Source organism: Vipera ursinii (genome assembly GCF_947247035.1).
Source record: "Vipera ursinii genome assembly, chromosome: 15".
In the NCBI taxonomy this organism is placed as follows: Eukaryota; Metazoa; Chordata; class Lepidosauria; order Squamata; family Viperidae; genus Vipera; species Vipera ursinii.
This window is the reverse complement of record NC_139528.1, coordinates 3,495,268-3,518,879: the sequence shown is the minus strand read 5'-3', so window position 1 is coordinate 3,518,879 and position 23,612 is coordinate 3,495,268. Positions and strand designations below refer to the sequence as shown.

General features: G+C 48.2%; 1 protein-coding gene across 2 annotated transcripts; it reads left to right on the top strand.

The window, feature by feature from the left end:
• Positions 1-55: 55 nt before the first annotated feature.
• On the top strand, positions 56-22,648 carry CCDC88B (coiled-coil domain containing 88B). 2 transcript variants are annotated; one of them, XM_083374758.1, is made up of 23 exons: positions 56-145; positions 974-1,098; positions 1,780-1,888; positions 2,111-2,180; positions 3,036-3,094; positions 3,908-3,991; positions 7,634-7,765; positions 8,441-8,565; positions 9,412-9,493; positions 10,834-10,992; positions 11,513-11,659; positions 12,897-13,029; positions 13,159-13,307; positions 14,056-14,904; positions 15,895-16,053; positions 16,811-17,061; positions 17,979-18,122; positions 18,969-19,155; positions 19,280-19,425; positions 19,940-20,035; positions 20,894-21,030; positions 21,166-21,450; positions 22,032-22,648. In XM_083374758.1, exons 1-23 carry the CDS (start codon positions 86-88, stop codon positions 22,076-22,078), a joined length of 3,735 nt encoding a protein of 1,244 aa, XP_083230884.1. In that variant the 5' UTR covers positions 56-85; the 3' UTR covers positions 22,079-22,648. The 2 variants fall into 2 exon arrangements, with proteins under 2 accessions (XP_083230884.1, XP_083230885.1); XM_083374759.1 differs by lacking the exon at positions 19,940-20,035.
• The last annotated feature ends 964 nt before the right edge of the window (positions 22,649-23,612 follow it).

The window sequence follows — 23,612 nt, the reverse complement described above, 5'->3', positions numbered from 1 at the left end:
AGTCCTACAACACCCCAATGATGCCAGTCGTGCAAGATCGCAGGCATACCTAAAGGCCTCCAGGAGACACCGCCTTGACCACGCCATGGATGAAGATGGGCTTGAAGCGATGGAGGAATTTGTATCCGGGCCCTTGGTCACCTGGGTGAGCCTCACTTGTGCGGTGGGGGGGAAAGGAAGTGTTCAGGGAGGGCTGGACTTGTGACAGGCTGTTGAGAGAATTCTCTCGACAGAGAAATCTTGGTAGGACTCCATTTAACCAACATGTCTCCACCTTGTCAACTTGAAGATGGGTGGACTTCAACTCCCAGAATTCCCCTGCCACCCAGCATGGCTGGCTGGGGAATTCTGGGAGTTGAAGTCCACCCATGTCCAAGTTGTCAACATTGATAAACATTGATCTAAATCCTTGAACCTGGTTGATGACATCCTTAACTATGTCCATGGTGTAGAAGATCAACAAGCCTGATTGGGGGAGAACTTATTTTGGATTTGGGTCTGGGGGCTGGAGAGTTGTGGAGGCCTGGAGCCCCACCAAGGTTGGGCAACCCACCCTCCTATTTCTGAGGGGGTCCCCCTCCCATATGTCCTCCCTTCTTCCTTTTATCACCAAATTTTGACTTCCCACCATCGAGACGTAGACAAGAGTCCCAAGCGATAAACTCAACCTAAACCAGGTTTACCTTTGTTTTGAAATGGTCCAGGCAGACCAAAAGGGGGTGGATGATGGAGCCTTGAGTCCCAAAGACGAGACACTTGTATTAAAATGTGTTTCGTAAGTAAGCAAAGAAACACTCGTCTCCAGTCTGCCGAGATAATAAGCTGGTTTAAATAGTTGAGGTTTTGATGTGTTGGCCAAGCTTAGGAACCAATAGTCCTTGAGTGATGGCCACCATGTTCTGCGAAGTGGTCGTAAAGCGAGTCCCAGACTGGTGTTTTGGATCATCCTTGCCTTGGTGTCTTGGTCCCACAGATGCAGACGCTGGAGGATCTGGTGGGCAGGAGGCTCAACCAGCTTCCTCAGGGAGAGGAAGAGGCGAGCGAATATTTCCGAAAACTGGTTAATGGTGATTTCCTGCACCAGGTCATGCAAATGATGTGAGTCACGCTTTTGCCGGCATTAAGACACAATATGACAGCAGATCTTGGTTTCCTAGCCTGGCTGAACCCTCGTAGCTTCCGGCAGAATTCTCCAATGTTCTCTTTTGCAGAATTTCTAAGATTAAAAAGCCCATTTTTACGGGATTTTTTTGCTCTTCAAAGACCCACCTTTTCCTTTAAAAAAAAAGACAAAGCAAAACCAGACGTTTTCACCCACCGGTAAAGATGAGGAGGGGTGTGGAGTTGCCAGGATGAAAAACCTGTGCCTTTTTTTAAAAATAAAAATTAGTAAAGCAAGTTTTTGGAGGCTGGCTGGCTGGCTGGCCGTGCCCACAGTTCGTTGTTTGATATTTTAACTACATTTGTAGAAATTGTATGTTTTCTGCAAAGCCAGCAAGTTCAGGCTTGCATTCTTAGAATGCACAGCGTGAACAATACTTCATTCAAGGTGAGCAGTGCACAGATTTTAGATCCACGTTTAAAGGGAGAACACAAATCTTTACATTGACTTCGTGACATGCTAAGTGGGGGATTCTGGGAGTTGAAGTCCGCCCATCTTCAAGCATGCTGGCTGGGGGATTCTGGGAGACGAGGTCCACCCATCTTCAAGCATGCTGGCTGGGGGATTCTGGGAGTTGTAACCCACCCATCTTTAATTCTCCATTGTGTCTTCCCTAGTGACTCGATTCCTAGAGGACCTCCATCTCCTTGGAGAGAAGAAAATGGGCAGGAAGAGAGCTTGCAGAGGCTCCAAATCATCCTTAAAAGACTGCAGAATTTCTACAGGGTGAGCAGAACTGGGATCTTAGGATCGGGCACCGTAGCTGGAAGGATCTCTTCAAGCCAGAAAGAAATTTGATGGAGGGTCATGTTTTTCCCACCTTGGCAATTTTAAGATAGGTGGTAACACACAAAGGATGAAACTGTAGTTAAGGTTGACAATCTGGAGCGGTCGCTAAAAAAAAGGTTGTAAGTCAAGGATTACCTGTATTTTTTTTTCTTGTCCCAGGATGAGCTCCACCAGGTGATCCTTTCCCCACCTCCAAATCTCCATCTAATGGTCAGAGAGCCCTTCACAGGTAATGCCTAGGGACAGGGAAGGAATTTAGGCTGTGATAAACAGAGTGAGCGCCTGTTACTCGTCCCAGCTTCTGCCAACCTAGCAGTTCGAAAGCACGTAAAAATGCAAGGAGAAAAATAGGGACCATTCCGGTGGGAAGGTAACAGTGTTCCGTGCGCCTTTGGCGTCTAGTCATGCCGGCCACATGACCACGGAGACGTCCTCGGACAAGCGCTGGCTCTTTGGCTTTGAAACGGAGATAAGCACCGGCCCCTAGAGTCGGAAACGACTAGCACGCATGTGCGGGGGAACCTTTACCTTTTTAAATAGTCAGGTAAAAGACTTTGTGTTCTAATACTCGAAAAACTCACAAGCAACATCCTTCAGCCTTGTTTTACCGCTGTCAGTCTAGGAGTCCTTCGTCCAAATCTAACAGAATAACAGAGTTGGGACCTTGGAGGTCTTCTAGTCTAGGTCAAGCAGGAGACCCCATACCATTACTGTCTAGTCTCTTCTTAAAAGCCTGCAGTGTTGGCGCATTCACAACTTCCGGAGGCAGGTCGTTCCACTGGTTAATTGCTAGGAAATTTCTCCTAAGTTCTAGGTTGCTTCTCTCCTTGATTTGTCTCCATCCGTTGCTTCTTGTCCTGCCTTCTGTTGCTTTGGAGAATAAGTTGAGCCCCTCTTCTTTAGGGCAGCCCCTCAAATATTGGAACTGTGCTATCGTGACACCCCTGGTCCTTCTTTTCACTAAAATCCGGGCTGCAAACCCGTTTTGCTAAAGGGGAAATAGGAGCGATCTGAAGAAAAAAAGGACAGAGGGGGGAAAAAAATATTTGCAACAAGGGTTTTAATCTTGGTCTTCCCGTTTCAGCGCAGGCTGTTCAGGAGATGAAGAAATTGGTGCAGCTCTTGCTAGGAAGCGCCGTTCAGGTAGGTTGTGGGAATCAAACAACAGGGGTGAGAGCTTTCATCGGTCTGCAGTTTCCTGGGCATGTGCAGAATGATTTTCCCAGACTCTTGGCTCCTTACCGGTGCCACTGCTGCATTGTGATTTGGATTATTATTGTTGTTCTTGTTGTTCTTGTTGCTATTATTATTACTCACCTTTCTGTGGCTGAGTCGCTCCTGACTTTGCTATCTTTTTTGCCACGGTTGTTAAGTGAATCAACGCAGCCAATCAAGTCGTCATTAAACGAATCCAGCTTCCCCCTTTGCTTGTCAGAAGCCGACTGGGGGGAAAAAACAACACAATCACATGATCCCACAACTAACAGAAATACGTGGCGATGGCCAAGCACCTAAATTTGTGACCACAGGGATGCTGCAATGGTCATAAGTGCGAGGACTAAGACACTTTTATCACTGTTATAACTTCAAACGGTCACTGAATGAATCGCAATAAGTTGGGGATTATCTGTAACCATTTACTTATCGGTTGCAGTCAGACAAACAGTAGCAAGGGTTTTAATATCTCTTTTAATATTTACCCGCTAGAAAATTCACGGAGAGGGGAAATCAACCAGTGATATTATATTTTACCCAAGAGATGATTTGGACCAGACTTGTTTTAAATTTATTTTCTCCGCAGTAAAACGTAAGGACTTTCTCCTACTCAGTTCCAGATTCCTAGATAATCATTAAATAAGGTTCTTGCATTTTTGTTTCTAGATCCGTAGATTCATGGATAATATTTTTTTTTTTAAAAAAGGAAGATGTTGACTCTTTTCTTTGAACTTTCAATAGTGTGATGAGCGAGATGTGTTCATTGGCCGTATCCAGTCGCTGGACATTAGCGTGCAAGCAGCTTTGGCTTCTGCCATCAAAGAGGTAAACGATGAGACAATTAAGAAATGTAATTATTTCCATCTCCAAGGGGAGAAGCGGAAAGGCCGGGCTACTCCTAAATGTTTTCAATGTTTCATGTGTCAACTACCCGGAGTTGCTGGGAGTGAGAGGGAATGCAAATGATAATAATAATAATAAAAACATTTGGAGTACTGTTTGAACACTGTCGGCATGGACAAATCTACTGTCGGCCAATTGCAACAGGCAGCTTGACACGGAACAACTTAAATCCTACCAGACCTTCAACAACATCAAACCAAAACATCTGCCTGTCCCAAGTCCTTGGGAAGGACTCAGAAGCGGACAAAAATGCCAAACCCTGTCTAAACATCTGGCTGACTGAGTGAGAAATCATAACAACCGCAATTGAACACTCTCGGAGTTGACAAATCCACCATCGCTCAATTGCAAAAGGCAGCTTGACTTGGAAGAGGTGACATCCCGCAGAGAGACTTTTACCATCATCAAACAGCCACATCTGCCTTTCCCAGGTCCTTGGGAAGGACTCCTTAGATAAATAAAAATGCCGAACTCAGTCTGAACACCTGACTGACTGCATGACAGCCCTTATAATAGCAACTGAACACTGTCGGCATTGACAAAAATCCCCATCGGTCAATTGCGAAAGGCAGCTTGACACGGAACACCTTAAAACCTACCAGACCTTTAACATCAAACTACAACATCTGCCTTGGCAAAGGTCCTTGGGAAGGACTCAGCAGGTGGACCAAAATGCCAGATCCAGTCTGAACATCTGGCTGGGCTGTGCGACGAAATCCTTTTAAATAATTACCAAGCAAAATTTGAGCATTCGATTTTCTCTCTTTTTTTAAAAAAATGTTTATTCATACATTTATTTATATAACACCTTTATTCTTTTTATAAATAACACACAGGGATGTACATACCTAGTACTCCTTCCTCCTCCTATTTTATCCTCAACAACAACCCTATGAGGCGGGACCTTAGGCTTTCTTGCCTGAGGTGGGACTAGAACTCACCGTCTCCTGGTGATTGGCCCAAAGTCACCCAGCTGGCTTTCATAGCTGAGACAGGACTAGAACTCACCGTCTCCTGGTTTCTAGACCAGCACCTTAACGAACTAAACCAAACTGGCTGATTTATTTTTTTCCCTTTCAGGACCAAGTTGCTTCCTCACTCAGGGATTCTTGCATTCCCTTATCTCCCTTATCATTAAAGCAATAATCAAATGCACAGGTATAGTATAGGTGGTACCTTGCTCAATAGTAGCAACTGTGAGAGGGATCGCGGAGTCCTAGTGGACAATCACTTAAATATGAGCCAGCAGTGTGCTGCAGCTGCCAAAAAAGCCAACACAGTGCTAGGCTGCATTAACAGAGGGATAGAATCAAGATCACGTGAAGTACTAATACCGCTTTACAATGCCTTGGTAAGGCCACACCTGGAATACTGCATCCAGTTTTGGTCACCACGATGTAAAAAAGATGTCGAGACTCTAGAAAGAGTACAGAGAAGAGCAACAAAGATGATTGGGGGACTGGAGGCTAAAACATATAGGGAACGGTTGCTGGAATTGGGTATGTGTAGTTTAATGAAGAGAAGGGTGAGGGGTGACATGATAGCAGTCTTCCAATATCTCAGGGGCTGCCCCAAAGAGGAGGGAGTCAAGCTATTCTCCAAAGCACCTGAAAGCAGGACAAGAAGCAAGGGATGGAAACTAGTCAAGGAGAGAAGCAACCTAGAACTAAGGAGAAACTTCCTGACAGTGAGAACAACTAACCAGTGGAACCACCTGCCTCCAGAAGCTGAGAATGCTCCAGCACTGGAAGTTTTTAAGAAGACACTGGCCAGCCATTTGTCTGAAATGGTATAGGGTTTCCTGCCTGAGCAGGGGGTTGGACTAGATGACCTCCAAGGTCCCTTCCAACTACTTCTTCTTCTTCTTCTTCTTCTTCTTCTTCTTCTTCTTCTTCTTCTTCTTCTTATTATTATTATTATTATTATTATTATTATTATTATTATTATTATTATTATTATTAAATAGCATGCCATCTAAGCTGAATCAATTAAAGATCCATCAGCTGGGAAAAAGGCGAAGAGGCTCTTGAGCTGAACGGAGCTGGTGTTGCATGAAAGGCGTCCGGAGGAAAAAGAAAGAATTAAGATTGCTGGAATGTGTGAACTGCAGTTGCTTAGTTATAGTGTGAATTAAGTGGCCGACTCATCTTCTATTCTTCGCTGCAGCAAAAAGGGAGAAATCTGCTTTCTCGCTGCGCATCCTGTTAATTATTCCTCCCCTGCAGCTCCAGCGAGTTTGCTGCAGTTGGAAAGCAAAAACTTCCGGAGAGATGCAAAAGAGAAAATTGAGGTTCCAGGACCCAAAGCTGCTTTTCCAAAAGGGAACTGGACTGTTTTCATTCCCCCCCCCCCCTTGAAAGCCTTTTCTTTATTCTTTATTGGCCAAGCGTGAGTGCACACACGAGGAATTTGTCCCCGGTGCAGAAGCTCTCAGTGTACCTAGAAACAACCAAAGGCATCGGATCGTGGTTAACGATCATTAATCCTAAAATACAGACAAGAAGTGATAAATCATAGGATGCCAATGGGAGAAGGTAGGAGGAAAGAGGAGAAATGAGGAGAAAGATCAGAAGGATAATAGCAATAAAACCTACTACAGGGATACCTAGTCTTTAGGCCTAAGATGGTGCTGTGGGAATTAGGTGTTCAGCAGAGCGATGGCATAGGAGGAAAAAAAAACTTTCTTTGCATCTAGTTGTTTCGCTTCTCATCCGAGAAGCTTCTTCAGCTCTGCATCCAACTTAGATTTTGGGATCCAAATCCAATCTTTTTTTTGGGGGGGAAGCACCTTTGGGACCACAATGACCTGGATGATTAATAACAACAACAATGTTGGAAGGGACCTTGGAGGTCATCAAGTCCAACCCCCCTTCTTGAAAACTTCCAGTGTTGGAGCATTCACAGCTTCTGGAGGCAGGTAGTTCCACTGGTTAATTGTTCTGACTTGTCAGGAAATTCCTCCCTTTAATTCCAGGTTGCTTCTCTCCTTGATGAGTTTCCATCCGTTGCTTCTTGTCTTGCCTTCAGGTGCTTTGGAGACCAGCTTGACTCCCTCTTCTTTGGGGCAGCCCCTGAGAGATTGGAACACTGCTATTATGTCCCCCCTGGTCCTTCTCTTCATTAAACTGGACATACCCAATTCCAGCAACCATTCCTTATATGTTTTGTCCTCCAGTCTCCTGATCATCGTTGTTGCTCTTCTCTGGACTCTTCTCAACATCTTTTTTTACATCGTGGTGACCAAAACTGGATGCAGGTTTCCAAGTGTGGCCTTACCAAGGCCTTGTAAAGTGGTATTAACATTTCACCTGATCTTGATTCTATCCCTCTGTTGATGCAACCTAGCACTGTGTTGGCTTTTTGGGCAGCTGCAGCACAGGGCTGGCTCCTAGCTAAGGGATCGTCCACTAGGACTCCGAGATCCCTTGCACAGGTGCTACTACTGAGCAAGGTACCACCTATCCTATAGCTGTGCATTTGGTTTTTCTTGCCTCAACATCAACAGACAGAAGTGCAAAATCAATATCTGGTTTCTAACAATAAACTCCTGGCTATTCGTTCCAGGTTAGCCAGGAGCCGGAAAATGTCCTGGGATTGCAGTGGAGGGAGATGGATCCAGCCAGCATGCAGCAGCTCCTGTGGGATCTTGGGGCCCGAGTTCAAAAGCTGGTCTCTGAGCGAGATGCAGGATTGGAGGTGAGAGACGGGACCGTTCCTTGTCCCGCCTTCTTCGCACAAGGATGGCCTTGGGATCAGATCCTAGCTTTGGCACGGGCAAACATCATCAGCCTTGCGAGGTAGACCAGACGATAAACACAACCAGGAAGGCAAGCTCTGTCTTACAGGTAGTCCTCGAGTTACGGCCGTTCCTAAGCAAGTTCAGAGAGCCAGGCCTGAGTTTTGCCACCTGTTGGCCGCTCTTTTTAAGCGAATCCTTGCTTCTGTTCCGTGAAACAGGGCCAACGTTTAGCAAATCCAGATTTCCCCCCCCCTCCCCGTTGACTTTGCTTGTAGGAAGCTGGCGGGCAAGGTCATAAAACGGCAGAGCCCAGGTTGCTGCCACCGCCATGATAAGTACATGCTGGTTGCCTAGCAACCAGACTCTGATCCCATAACCATGAGGATGCTGTGCCGGTCGTAAAAAGGTGAAAACTTGCCACGAGGGACCTTTTTCCAGTCCCGTTGAAACGCTGAAAGGCTTGCTAAACAAATTTTTACGTTGTAACTCGAGGAGTATCTCGAAAGGGAAAAGGGCCTTGGAAAGATTCTCACTGTCCTCTGTGGTCCTTAGTACCTCAGAGGGAGGGAGGCCATCTTTGCACCTCCAACCTCATTTTTTTAAAAAATTATTTATTCTTCCTTCCTGCCCAGCAATTGTGGGAGCTTCAGCAGAAAGAGGGACCCCCTTTAGTGGCCCAGCTGGAGAGTAACCAGTCCCATCTCGGCGTTCAGCTTGCCGAACGGCAAGCCCAAGTGCGGCGCCTGCGAGGCGAGCTGTGAGTTTTGGGGCTGGAAGTCACTGCAAGAGATTCTGCTTCCTTCTACCTCTCCTTCCTTCCTTCCTTCCTTCCTTCCCTCTCTCTCTCCTTTCCCCTTCCCCCCTTTCACTTTCCTTCTTTCCTCTCCAATTCTTTATCTTTCCTTTGCCTTTCCCTCCAATTTTCTTTCCTTCCTTCCTTCCTTCCTTCCTTCCTTCCTTCCTTCCTTCCTTCCTTCCTTCCTTTCCTTCCTTCCTTCCCCTTTCTCTTTCCTTCTTTCCTCTCCAATTCTTTCTCTTTCCTTCTTCCTTTCTTCTTGCCTTCCCCTCCAATTCTCTCTCCTTCCTTTCTTCCTCCCTCCAACTTTCCTACTGTTTACATATTTTGTTTTTTGAAAATTTTGTTTCCTTCCATCATCCCGCCTTCGTCGGCCTTCACACCTGATATTTCCATCCTCCCTCAAGCTCCCATCGCATCAGTGCCCCACAGTGGGCCTCTGGGAGGACTTGAACCTGAGACCCTCCATTCCTAGTCCAACACCTTCACCGCTCAACCACCTCAACTGCTCTAGGGCTCAGAGGGAGGGACTGGCCCCAATTCACCCCCCACTCTTAGTTCACTTCACCTCCTGGTGGAGTATTTCCCAACCATTGCAACTTTTAAGTCTTGTGGGCTTCCAGCTGGGGAATTCTGGGAGTTGAAGTCCACCCACCTTTGACTGAGGTGGAATTTGAACTCGGGCTATTCTTCCTCATAGCCTTCTAGAAGCCATCGCTTCTAGACCCGTGAGCAGCCTCACTTCAATACACAGTTGTACCTTAAGCTCATATTTTGATGAGGTGACCTCCCGGTCTCTTGTTTCAGGGAGAGGAAGATGGAGGAGCTGCTGGATCAGCAAGAGGAATCAAGGAATCTGGAGAAAGAGCTTCGAAAGACGCAGCAAGAGGTGCATTTCTCTGTAGTTAAATCTCACTGGCCTGGACTAAGTGATTTCGGTGTTCAGTAGAGGAGTAAAACGCTGTGCGAATGACCTTGGGAGACAGAAGGAAGAGCCACAGCCCGGGGAAGGGTTAGAGAAGAGAGAGCCGAGCCCTCAGCTGCACACTGGGTGGAAAAAAGAAGGGACCCACCCTAGTTTCTTAGGCTGCAAAGGGGAGGGGAGAAATTGGTGCTGTTCAGGTCACCACCTTACAATAAAGTAGAAACTGTTCCTCTGGTTGCGTCTCCTCTCTGGTCCATAATTAAAGTGGGTCCTCGACTTACAAACGGTCCATTGAAGGAGGGGAGTTACCACAGCACTGAAAAAGGTGACTTACGACCGTTTTCACACGACGGCGGCAGCGTCCTCCAGGGTCACATGATCAAAATTCAGGCACTTCGCCACTGGCTCGTACTTATGATGGTCGCAGTGTCTCCCGGGGTCAGGTGATCTCCTTCTGTGACAATAGAATAGAATAGAATGGAATGGAATGGAATGGAATGGAATGGAATGGAATGGAATGGAATGGAATGGAATGGAATGGAATAGAATAGAATAGAATAGAATAGAATAGAATAGAATAGAATAGAATAGAATAGAATAGAATAGAATAGAATAGAATAGAATAGAATAGAATAGGAAATACAGAATATAATAAAATAGAACAGAACCTGGGAGGTCATCTAGAGTAGAGTAGAGTAGAGTAGAATAGAGTAGAGTAGAACAGAATACAGAATACAGAATACAGAATACAATACAATAGCAAAGTCAGAAGGGACCTCGCAGGTCATCTAGTCCAACACCCCACCCAAGCAGGAAACATATTTTACCAGGAAACATAGATAGGGCAGCCTAAAAAGGTAAGTGCCCTCCTAACCAGACCCAAGCACTCCGAGTTTGTTGGTGATGTCCATTTTCCTGTATGAGTTCATGGTGACCTAACCCTAACCAAGTGGAATTTTCCTCCAGTGGGCCACGCCAACTTGGCACCCGGTGATACATAAGTGAGTTTTAGGTCACATTTTGGGCACTCGGTCTCTGACAGGTTTGCCATGATTGCCCTACAGCATTTCTGACAGATGGCCATCCAGTCTCTTCTCGAAGGCTTCCAGCGATGAAGCTCCCACAACCTATGAAGGGAATCTGTTCCACTGGCTAATTGTTCCCACTGTCAGAAAATTTCTCCTTTCTCGGTTGAATCTTGAATTTCCAGGCTGAGGTCAGAACGGCAGGCCTGTCCTGACGTCACCGGAAAAGCAGAAACCTCATTCTGACATGCACTGTCTAATTCACCCCTTCTTACCCAGAACCGCACGTTGGCAGGCGAAGCGCGCCAAGCCAGGCTATACCAGGATGAATTGGATGCCTTGAGGGAGAAGGCACTTCGGGCGGAGCGGCTTCAGTCGGAGGTGACCACCCTACGGGAAAGGATACCGGCTTTGGAACGATGCCGGGCGCAGCTCAAGGTGGGACGTTTCATTTTGGCCTCGGATCTGGTAGGTGGGAACGACTCTAGAGAGATAGGATTTATACTCCTTGCAGACAACTGGTCGTTTGCCTTCTTTTAGAGTGTCGTTGAGGCCACTTGGAGGCTTACCTGGGTCCTCAGGGTCACCTGAGTGGTGCAAATGGGTGGGGAACACAGTCCTTTCTGCAGTTCCAAGAAAGGAACTATTTGCAACCACTCAGGTGACCCTGAGGACACAGGTCAACCTCCAAGTGGCCTCAACGACTCTCCAAAAGTGCACAAATGACCAGCTGTCTGCCGGGAATATAAATCCCTCCACTCCCCACCATCCTGCTAAAGCTGAAGAAGCTTCTTGGAGGAGAAGCAAAATGTCTTCAAAGAAAAAGAAGGAAGTCCACTTGCTTCCTGGAAAAGCATCCTTGGGATAGAACTTTACTCCAAGTTTGCGTGAAACAGGTTCTTGACGAAGAGAGCCGAGACCTGGCCTTGGGGCTTAAGTAAGCCGTTTTGATCCGCAGGAGGAGCGCGACTTCTCCAAGGCCCTGTTGGAAGCAAAAGCCGCCATGGAGGAAGAACTAGACGCCGCTTACGCCCGAGGCCAGCGCCTGAGTCGAGCGGAGAAAGAAATCGTGCGACTGCAAAACCACTTGAACCAGATTCAAGAGGTCAGGTTGAAAAAGAAGGATGGTTCCATGAGATACGCGTAATTCTTATTTAATAACATCGGAACGTCGGAGAGCTGCTTTTGAGCTTTCTTCCCACTTGAGTCTGGGAAAGCGATCTGAGGTTTTAATTCTTTGAAGAAAGGAATTGGTTTTTCATTTCCCTGGGCAATTAAAAGTGGGAAGGGGATCCTCTTGCCCCTTCCCTTCACTGAGAACCAAGTTTCATGATCCAAAATGGCTGGATAGAAAACAGCTTTTACACAACCACGGCCTTGACTTAAATTAAGAGCCCACACGCATTTCTGGAAGTAAGACCTAACCCTAAGGTAAATGCTACTTACGTGTTTTGTTTTTTTTTAAAAAGGAAAATCAGTTGATGGATTTTTTCCCCCCACCTCTGCTGAGAAACTGACTAGATCAGGTTATGAAACTGATTAGCTTCCGGTTGTGAAATTGACTAGCTCAGGTTTGTGCAATTGACTAAATCAGGTGGTGCAATTGGCTAGAGAACAACTGTTGGACTTAATGGGGTTTACAAGTCCAGTTTGCTGCGTATACGGGTTTAGCTGTGATTGTCTCACCTTGCATTACAATTCTCCCTAAAAATAATAACAATAATAAATTTGCAGGAGTGGATAGATTTGTTAAAGCAGCCCTGTTGCACTGAATCAGATGATCAAAGGTGTTTGATTTCTGAACAGAAAAATGTATGGAGGCGAAAGCTGGCAATATCTTAAGTTCTCCACACATTTTGCAATTTCTTATCTTCTCCACAAGGGACGTGGTGGCTCAGTGGGTTAGGACGCTGAGCCTGTCAATCAGAAGGTCGGCAGTTTGGCGGGTCGAATCCCGAGTGCCGCGTAGCAGAGCGAGCGCCTGTTACTCGTGCCAGCTTCTGCCAACCTAGCAGTTCGAAAGCACGTAAAAATACAAGTAGAAAAATAGGGACCACTCCGGTGGGAAGGTAATAGCGCTCCGTGCGCCTTTGGCGTCTAGTCATGCCGGCCACATGACCACGGAGACGTCCTCGGACAAGCGCTGGCTCTTCGGCTTGGAAACGGAGATGAGCACCGGCCCCTAGAGTCGGAAACAATTAGCACGCGTGTGCAAGGGAACCTTTACCTTTACCTTCTCCACATTTGGGTCTGGCTGGAAGCAAAGAGACGAGACAGAGAATCAGAGGGGGGAAATGGGAAACTATAGACTCAACATGGTGGTAAATATTTCAACCCCCCAGGAACGGGAGCAGTTGTCTTACCGATTGGAGGAGCTTTTGAGAGAGAATTTGGTCCTGAAGAAGCAGCTACAAGAAACTTTAAAGGATTCCCTGACGGAATGGTGCTGTGAAGATTCTCCCTGGCATGCAAATGGTTAAGTTTTACCTGCCCCCCCACCCCCCACCCCGATATTCAATTTTCTTCTCCCAGCTCTCCTGACCCTTGTTTCCTGCACATTCGCAAGCAAAATATTCTATATTTCTTTCTGCCTCTTGGTTGCAGAATTCCCCGAAGTGCCCCTTCTGCTGGGCTCTGAGATGAAGGAGGCCGACCGACTGCCAGCCTTAGAGAAGGAGAACCGGGAACGTCGCAGGTTGCAACCTGAGTCAAAATCAAAGAATCAAGAAGCAGAGCTGAAGGATGATGAGCTGGTATGGAAGAGACAGCTCTGGAACCCGGTCCTACCACTAGGGAAATGGGGGTTAGGGTTAGGGTGAGAATAACCTTGAGGAACAGGAGGAAGAGCTGCAGAGAATAGAATAGAATAGAATAGAATAGAATAGAATAGAATAGAATAGAATAGAATAGAATAGAATAGAATAGAATAGAATAGAATAGAATAGAATACAGAATACAGAATACAGAATACAGAATACAGAATGGAGTATAGAACAGAACAGAAATACAAAATAGAATAGAATAGAATAGAATAGAATAGAATAGAATAGAATAGAATAGAATAGAATAGAATAGAATACAGAATACAGAATACAGAATACAGAATACAGAATGGAATATAGAACAGAACAGAAATACAAAAGAATAGAATAGAATAGAATAGAATAGAATAGAATAGAATAGAATAGAATAGAATAGAATAGAATAGAATAGAATAGAATAGAATAGAATAGAATAGAATAGAATAGAATGAACAGAACAGAACAGAACCTTGGAGGTTATCTAGTCCAACCCCCTGCCCAACCTCCACCATTTCAGATAAGTGACTGTCTAGCCTCTTCTTAAAAACCTCTAGCAATGGAACATCCATTTCTCAAGGCCAGCTGCTTCTCTTTGCAAACCTACTTTTTTTAAAAAAAAATTGCGTATATTTTGGGGGCAACGTATACGCGGCCCTTCGTATGCAAACTTCCAACTCTCATTTTTTCCCCTCCCACTTAGCCGAGACGGCGGTCCAGCCGGGCCGAAGAGGAGAACTCAGACGCGCAAGAAGGCAAAGCAGGGACTTTGGCACATCCACGGGGCCAAGTGGCGGAAGGCCAGGTGCCCGAGCCGGAATCGGAGACCTCACTCGCCAAAATGAAGGCCGCCTTGTCCAGAGCCCGGACTCAACTGCGGGAGGCCAAGCAGGAGCGGGAGGCCGAATCTGGACGTGCGGCCGGTCTCCAGGAGGAACTGAGGCGCGCTCGAGAAACTTACGCCGAAGCCCAGGAGGAGTGCGACCGGCGATGCTCAGAGATGGAGAGGCTGGCCGAAGAGATTCAGGCTCTGGAGCGCGAGAAGGAGACTTTGAAAGCCGGATCCCGGGTTTTGCAAGACGCAGCCACCCGGGCAGAGGTCAACCTAAGCCAGGCGCGCCACAGTCTTCGCAAGGAGCATCTTCAAAGCAGCCAGCTAGCCCAGGAACTCCAACAGAGGGAGGAAGAGTTGCGGGAAGCCCGGGAGGAGCTCCAGAACTTACAACGAAACTTAGAAAGCCACGGGGTCACCTTGGCCCAGCTGGGGGCCGAGAAAGGGGCTTTAGAAGAGGCACTGGGCCAAGCGGAGAGCTGCCGGCGACAAGTGGACAAGGAGAGCTGGCGGCTGAAGGCCACAACCCAAGCGCAGGAGGAGGCGCTGGCGGAGCAGGGCCGCCGCCTGGCCCTCCTGGAGGCCCAAACTCGCCAGCAGGCCGCGGAGCTCTGCGGCCTGCAAGAGGCTCTCCAAAGTCTCGGCGAGCTGGAGCAGGAGAACGCGAGCTTGAGAAGGCGACTGGAAGACCAGGAGACAGCCCCCGCCGTGCTGGAACAGGTAACCGGGATGGGACGCGGTCCTCGACTTACGGCCGCCGCTGAGCCCGTTTCTGTCGTTAAAACGAGACCGCCGTTCAGTGGATTCCCCCCCCCTTTTTTACGGCGGTTAAATGAATCGCCACAGTCGCTAAGTAACAGGGTGGTTAAGGGAATCCGGCTTCCCCATTGGCTTGTTGTAAGGTCGCAAAAGGGGGGGTCAGGGGACCCCGGCAAGCGTCACAAATACGAGTCTGAATTTTGACCGTGTGGTCGTGGGGATGCTGTTAGGGGTTGCAAGTGCGAGAAGTGGTCCTACGTCGCTTTTTTCCGTGCTGTTGTAATGTCCAGCGGTCACTAAACAAATGTGGCAAGTTGAGAATTACCTGTGCTGGGATATAAAGAGCATTGCTCAGGTCAACAGCTGGAATTTTTGAGGGGTGCCAGTCGTTCAGCCCAAAAAAAGCGCCCGGAGGAGTCAGCATTAAAGGGAAAAGGGAAGAGGGAAAAAAGCCAGAGAAAGTGAGAGTGACAAATGAGCCATTTCCCATCGTATGAGCGTGTAAGGGAGTGTGTGTGCGTGTGCGTGTGCGTGTGTATAAAGTATGAGAAATTGTGATCGCTCAACTCCTGACCTATTTGCAGCAAGGCATCTTTCGCATTGCTGGTGCAACGGCATTGCTCTAGAGGTGTGGAATAAACAGCTTATTCTCTTGCAATCCCTTCCTCTCCGATCTCTGCAAGGGGTAGAGGTGTCAGACAAAGGAGACAGACAGAAATCACTGACTCCCCCTCCACACACAAACACACAGATGCAAACGCAGTTCACAGAGCACAGAGATTGGAGCGGAAGAGATTTGCAGGAGAATAAGCTTCGCTTAATGACAGTACCGCCCGTCCCAATTAGGGTCGTTAAGAGGGGGTCTATCAGTATATTTCAGCTTCATCCACCGGGGGGGTGGGGGTGGCTACAGGACAAAATTTGGCAAAACTGGATTGTTTTTCCTGCCAGGATACGGTTCTCCAAGCTGAGGATTCGGCGCTCACCGGACACCTAAGCCAACTGGAGTCGCTGGCCAGCAGCCTGGAGACGGTGTTGCTGGGCCTGGCACGGCAAAAGGCAGAAGGCAAGGAAGGAGAATTACACCAACCCGGAAACAGCACGTCGCGGGTGAGGTTCTGACCAGCACAGTCAATGGGAGGGGCCGGCCGGAGTCACTTAACAACAGGGCCCACAAAAAGATGGTTAAATTGGGGGCGATTCGTGGTCCTCGGCTTATGGCCACTTTGGAGACCAGAATTTCCCTCGCTTAAGCCAGGCAGTTCTAACTGTGAGATGGGCAACGTGTAAATTTTATAGATAAATCAATAAATTCGTTTGTTTGTTTATTTATTTATAAATAAACTCAGCCCAGAGTTAGCTTGAGGTAAGATGGGTAAGATGCATTTTAGATAGATAGATAGATAGATAGACAGACGAATGGATAGATGATGGATGGATGGATGAACAGATAGATGCAATAGATAAAACCCACCTCAAAGGGTTGTTGTAGGGAAAATAAGGGGAGGAAGGAATAAATAGACAGACAGATATACTGTATAAAGAGATGATAGATAGATAGATAGATAGATAGATAGATAGATAGATAGATAGATAGATAGATAGATGGATGGATGGATGGATGGATGGATGGACGGACGGACGGATGGATGGATGGATGGATGGATGGATGGATGGACGGATAGATAGATAATTAAATTCATATGCTGTCCTTCTCTGTTACAACTGCCCTGCTTAGTGATGGAAATTCTGGTCCCAATTGTGACCGCCTGCACGGGGTCTGCTGTCCTCTTCTTCCCTCTGCGCTGGGATCGTTTCCCCTTAATCCTGGATTTTTCTCACCTGCCTGCCTCTCTACTGTTCCCAGCGCTCTCTCTTGGCAAGGCAGTTGTCCGAGGTCAGGCCGAGGCCGGGCTGCCACGAGGTCGATGTTCAGACGGTCCGGCTGGAGGCGGAGGCCTGGCGGAGACGCTACGAGCACCTCCGCCTGGATCACGATCGCTTGACGCTGCTACACCAACAGCAGGGCGAGGAGCTGGAGAGGACGCTAAGCGAGCAGGCCGGCCTCAAGGCCACACTGCGTGGCCTGGAGAAGGAGCAGCGGGAACTGGAGGGCAGGTGCCGGCGCAGGGGGATTGTGGGAAATCCACGCCCATCGCGGGTGACTCGCCGTTGAATTAAGCCCGGATAGGGAGTCCTCGGATTATGACCAAAATTGGGCCCAAAATGTCTGTGGCTAAGCAAGATAGTTGATTGAGTTTTGCCCCATTTTACGACCTTCCTTGCCACTGTTGTTAAGCGAATCACTGCAGTTGTTAAGTTAGTCACACGGTCGTTAAAGTGAATCTGGCTTCCCCCTTGACTTGGCTTGTCAGAAGGTCACAGAAGGGGGTCACGTGACCCCGGGACACTGCGACCGTCATAAATATGAGTCAGCTGTCAAGCGTTTGAACGTGATCCTGGGGATGGCTGCTACGGTCGTAAGTGTGAAACACGGTCCCGAGTCACCTTCCCCCCCCCCGTTGTAATTTTGCGAACTGTTTGTTAAGTCGAGGACCACCTGTAGTCCGAACGACGAGAGGAATTGCAACTGCTGCAGTCACGTGATCAGAATTCAGACACTGGGCAAACTAACTTGTACTCACGACGGTCGTAGCATCCTGGGCTCACGCGATCCCCTTTTGCGACCTTCTGACAAACAAAGTCAATGGGGGAAGCCAGATTTACTTAACCACTGTAGGGATTCACTTAAGATGGCAAGGAAGGCCGTAAAATGGGGCGAGACTCCCTTGAGACACGTCTCGCTTAGCAACCGAAATTCTGGGCTCCATTCAGTGGTGGGATTCAAAGAGGTGAACAACCGGTTCTCTGTGGGGATGCCGCTTCCAGAAGTCCGTTCTGGGCCTGGGCAACAAAAAAATAGCTACCAGTTCTACCGAAGTGGTGCGAACCAGCTGAATCCCACCACTGGCTCCATTACGGTCATATGCCGAGGACCACCTGTGACGACACTCAACTCTTCTGCCTGCCCACAGGCGCGACCAACTCTTGGAGCAGAAGCACAGCCTGGAGCTACAAGAGGTGGCACTGCAGGCCCAGAAGGAACGGCTTGAAGTAGCCAAGCGACAGCACCGGGATTTGGCTGAGCAACACGCCAACTTAAAAGAAGAGCATGAGCGGTAAGGCTGGGGAAATTTGGAAGCCACCAGATTTATCGAGCCGTTTGTAAATCCTTCAACAGTGACTTGAACCCTAGGCATTTGACGATAAATAAGGCAGTCCTCAACTTAGAACAATTTGTTTAGTGACCGTCGGAAGTGACGACGACAAAAGTCTCGCCCGCAGGATGTCAGGTGCTTCCAATTGAGCTGCCTTTTGCAATTGACCGACGGGGATTGTGTCAATGCCGACAGTGTTCAATTGCTATGGTTTGTCACACAGTCAGACAGATGTTTAGACCTGGATTGGGCCCCTTTTTGTCCACTTCTGAGTCCTTCCCAAGGACCTGGGACAGGCAGATGTTGTGGTTTGATGGTGTTAAAGGTCTGGTAGGATTTCAGCTGTTCCAAGTCAAGCTGCCTTGTGCAATTGACCAAGGGTGGATTTGTCAATGCCGATAGTGTTCAAGCGGTGCTCCAGATGTTGTTGTTATTAGGGTTGACTACACAGTCAGCCAGATGTTCAGACCGGATTTGGCATTTTTAATCCCCTTACCGAGTCCTTCCCAAGGACCTGGGATAGGCAGATCTGGATGTTTGAAGGTGTTAAAAGTCTCTCTGCAGGATGTCAGCTGTTCCCAGTCAAGCTGCCTTTGGCAGTTGACCGATGGGGATTGTGTCAATGCCGACAGAGTTTAAGGGCTGCTCCAGATGTCTTGGGGTGGCACCCAAGGCGCATATCACTATTGGTCCTCCATTGGTTCTTCTTCATATTATTATACTGGGGTAATTAAGATTTATTCAAGCAGCCATCAAGGAAGGGAAGGCCGCCTTTCGTAACAGGATGGCCCCTCCAAAATCCTGCAGGGTCAAGCAAGCGTTGGTCCAGACCGAACGGGCCCAGGATGACCTCCAGGGTGAGCTTCAAGGAACGCAGAACCGGCTGACCGGCTTGCAACTGGAGCAGGCGAAGCTGGAAGCTGAAAACGCCGCCTTGAAAGAGCAGAACCAGCAGCTGGACACGGCCTTGGGGCGCCTGAGCACCCAATGCGAGGTAAGACAGACACACAGAGACACAGACACACACACACACACCCTGTGAGTTTGCCCTCACCTGGATATCAAAGAGGCCTTGCTGATGGTCCTTTCTGTGACGGCACCTCCCTTCTTCTCGGCAGCTGCTCGTCCAGTTGAAGGGCAAACAGGAGGAAGAGAACCGGCATCTGCTTCAGGAGATCCAGCTGTTGAGCAGGGAGAACAGGCAGCTGTTGGAACGCAGCATGGAGAAACGAGAACAATTTCAGGAGGAGCAGCGTCAGTACCAGTGAGTGGCCGAAAGTGGCTGTCGCTTAAGCGAAAAAGCAGCAATTCAACTAGGTAGGTAGGTAGGTAGGTAGATAGATAGATAGACAGACAGACAGACAGACACAGATAGACTGACAGATGGAGAGAAAGAATACATAGATGATAGATGATACATAGAGAGATGATAGTTAGAGATATTAGATGAATAGATTAGTTAGATACAGATAGATAGATTAGATGATAGATAGATAGATAGATAGATAGATAGATAGATAGATAGATAGATAGATAAATACAGATAGACAGGAAGACAGATAGACTGACAGATGGAGAGAAAGAATACATAGATAGATGATATATAGATGACAGATATAGATATTAATGATATATAGATATACAGATAGATAGACAGACAGATAGACGATAGACAGATAGATATAGATACAGATAGATAGATAGTTAGACAGACAGACATACCAACCGACCCCTGGTCTGGATTATAACCTCCCCCCCCCCGGTTCTTTCTTCCATAGAGACAAATTAGGCGAATTGCGCCGAGAGAAGCAGAAACTGGTTGAGAAAATTATGGACCAGTACCGGGTGCTGGAACCCGCCATACCCCGGGGCAAGTAAGTGTGAGACACACAATTTGGCAGACGCGCGCCCAACCAACGGGGGGGGGGGGGGCAAAGCAGCACGGTGTAGCATTGAGTGGCTAGACCAGGGGCAACACTGGTAGAGGAGGGGGGAGGGGACACCCCTTGCCTCTGCCTACCGTCTGCCCAGGGGCAGCTTCTGGATACGGCTGTGGAGCATTTCTATGGCCATCCCCAGCCTCCCTCGGCCAGCTCTGGGAGCGAGGGGTGATTCCCACGGCCTGTGGCAACTCACGCATGCCAACTCTAGTTGGGAGGGAGAGGAAGGAGAGAGAAAAGAGGAGGAGGAGGAGGAGGAGGAGGAGGAGGAGGAGGAGGAGGAGGAGGAGGAGAGTCCAACTGTGTCCTATCAGCTCCTGGCCCTGAGAGCTTGGAGGCCTCCAGAGCACAGGATCCCTGTCTTGTTCTGAGGACACGAAACCCAGAGCGCCAAATCTTAGCCAAGCTTGAACCTGACGGAGAGCAAAAACAGGACGCTCCTTCGGATCATTCTTTGCAGACCCCCAAACCAGGTTTAAATCTAGTCTGAAAAGAGAGAGAGAGAGAAGGAGAGAGGGAGAGGGAGAGAGAGAGAAACAGAAAGAAGAGAGAGAGAGAAATAGAAAGGAGAGAGAGAGAGAGAAACAGAAAGAAGAGAGAGAGAAATAGAAAGAAGAGAGAGAGAGAGAGAGAGAGAGAGAGAGAGAGAGAGAGAGAGAGAGAGAGAGAGAGAGAGAGAGAGAGAGATATTCTGCTCCTTTGGAAAAAACAGTTTATAATTTCTTTCTTTTCTTTTCTTTTCTTTTCTTTTCTTTTCTTTTCTTTTGTCCCTGTCTCCTTCTGCTGGGACAGGAAGAGTAACTGGATCGCTGGCAAGATAAGGAGGCTGATGAAACTTCGCAGAGAGCAGCCGCGCCCCATGGCGGAGGGAGCGGGCAGCAGCAGCGAGAGCCTGGCAGGGCCAGAGGAACATGGGCTTGATAGTACAGGTGAGGGCTGGGCCAACGTGCTCAAAGGATGCTCAGATTCACCTTGCTTCTCGCTGAAATATTTGCAACTTACTCCACTCTCAGAACGCCGTGGTTGTTTTGGTTTTTTTAACCAGCTCTGCCTCTTTCCAAAAGCTTCCAGCACTCCCAGCTCACCGATTCCTCTCCGCAAAGCAAGCAGTAACACCAGCCTCCTGGAGGGCCAACCGGGCCCCTTCCACCGTTGCCGGCTGAGTTCACGGATGCCGGTGGCAGAACCTTCGGGCTTCGGGGATGAAGAGGGCCAGGAGGGCAACCCCAGGCAGCGTTTCCGGCAACGCCGGGTGGGCGTGTTGTGGGGGTCCGTGGAAAACCCCGTGGTTCCTGCAGGAGAGCTGGAACCCCCAAGCCAATTGTCCACAGCCAGCAAGGAGAAAAGAGGTGAGGCTTGATTGATTGACGGAGCCAGGCTGAGCCTGGGTAGGGATGAGGACTAAGATACCGGCAGTCCTCAATTTACGACCAGAGTGGCCGAGAGATTTGTTCAGGGAATTTTTGCTTCATTTTACGACCTTCCTTGCCATGGTGGTTACGTGAATCACTGCAGCCGTTAAATTAGTAACACGGTTGTTCATTGAAGCTAGCTACCCCCATTGACTTTACCGGTCAGGTCGCGCAAAGGGATCACGTGGTCCCGGGATGCTGCAACCGTCGTAAATAGGAGTCAGGTGCCAAGTATCCGAATGTAAATCACGTGACCACGGGGGATGCTGCCACGGTCGCTGTGTGTGAAAAAACAGTCGTAAGTCACCTCCTTCAGTGTCAGCGTAACTCGGAGTGTTCTCATGGTTAGGAAGATTCTCCTTAATTCCAGGTTGCTTCTCTCCTTAGTTAGTTTCCATCAGTGGCACGGGGTTTCCTGCCTGAGCAGGGGGTTGGACTAGAAGACCTCCAAGGTCCCTTCCAACTCTTGCTATTCTGTTAATCCTGAACCGCGCCTGGGTGTCTGCATTTTTTTTCAGGACGGCCGCTAGGCGAGGAGAATCAAACTTCAAAATGCCTCTCGTGATATTTCTGGAGGACAAATGGTTGTGTTCCCTTCCCGCCTCCAAACAAGGAATCTAAAACCCACAAAAACCCACAAAGCCAGCTTGGACAGATGCACGAGTCACCAAGGAAATCCTCATTTCCTGGAAGATATAGGAAAACCCTGGAGGAAAAATGACAACGAGGGCTTCTTCCGGTCTGAGGTGGTGCCAGACCCAAGAGTTGCTGGAATCTACTTGATCCTTTTTTTTTTTTTTTTGCACTCACAACCAACCAACCAAACCCTTGTGGGCTTTCAACCCCCTTCTGAGACTTATTATTATTATTATTTAAGCTAATTTGGGTCTCCCTTCTTGTGTCAACCACCTGGTGTTTTTTGCGAGTCCGTGCAAATCTTGCCTATGGCAAGATGGAGGGGGGGGCGGGCGGGCGAATGAATTTAATACGTAAACAATGAATAAATAAAATGTTACAGTAATAAGATAACAATGGACGTGCGAAGGCAAGGACCTGGGGTGTGCAGGTAGCCCTTGATTTGCGGTCACAATGGAGACAGGAATTTCTGTTGCTAAGTGAGGCGGTTGTTAGTGCCTGGTTTTGTGGCCTTTTTTTTGCCATGGTGGATGGTGGTGCTCCATCACTGAAGGCTTTCAAGAAGAGACTGGACAACCATTTGTCTGGAATGGTATAAGGACTGCGTGGACTAGAAGACCTCCGAGGTCCCTTCCCACTGTGTTATTCTGCTATCCTTCCTTCCTTCTTTCCTTCCTTCCTTCCTTCCTTCCTCACTGGAGGTGTTCAAGAAGATTGGACAACCCTTTATCCAGGATGGTATAAGGTCTCCTACTCAAGTGGGGTGGTTGCATTAGAAGACTTCAAAGGCCCCTTCCAACTGTTATTGTACTATTCCTTCCTTCCTTCCTTCCTTCCTTCCTTCCTTCCTCACTGGAGGTTTTTCAAGACGAGATTGGACAACCGTTTGTTTGGAATGGTATAAGGGGGTTGGACTGGAAGACCTCCAAGGTCCCTTCCCACTGTTATTCTGCTATTCTTTTTTTTCCCTTCCTTCCTTCCTTCCTCACTGGAGGTTTTTCAAGAAGAGATTGGACAACCGTTTGTCTGGAATGGTATAAAGGGGTTGGACTGGAAGACCTCCAAGGTCTTCTGTTGTTCCAATTGGTTTTCAGGCCTAAGGCAGGACTAGAACTCACCGTCTCCTGGTAATTGGCCTGAAGTCACCATGCCAGCTTTTGTGGCTAAGGCGGGACTAGAACTCAGAGTCACCTGGTGATTGGCCCGAAGTCACCCGGCTGGCTTTCATGGTGAAGGCGGGACTAGAACTCACCGTCTCCTGGTGATTGGACCAAAGTCACCCAGCTGGCTTTCATGACAAAAGGCGGTCCTGGAACTCAAGTTGTTTTCTCGAAGGCGTTTCTTTACCAAACTAGGTAACGTCATCAGCGCTACAACAAGGATCGTTTGCAGCCAAACCAACTAACGCTGAGGATGTTACCTAGTTGGGTCACGAAACGTCTGCAAAGAAGACCACCAAGCCT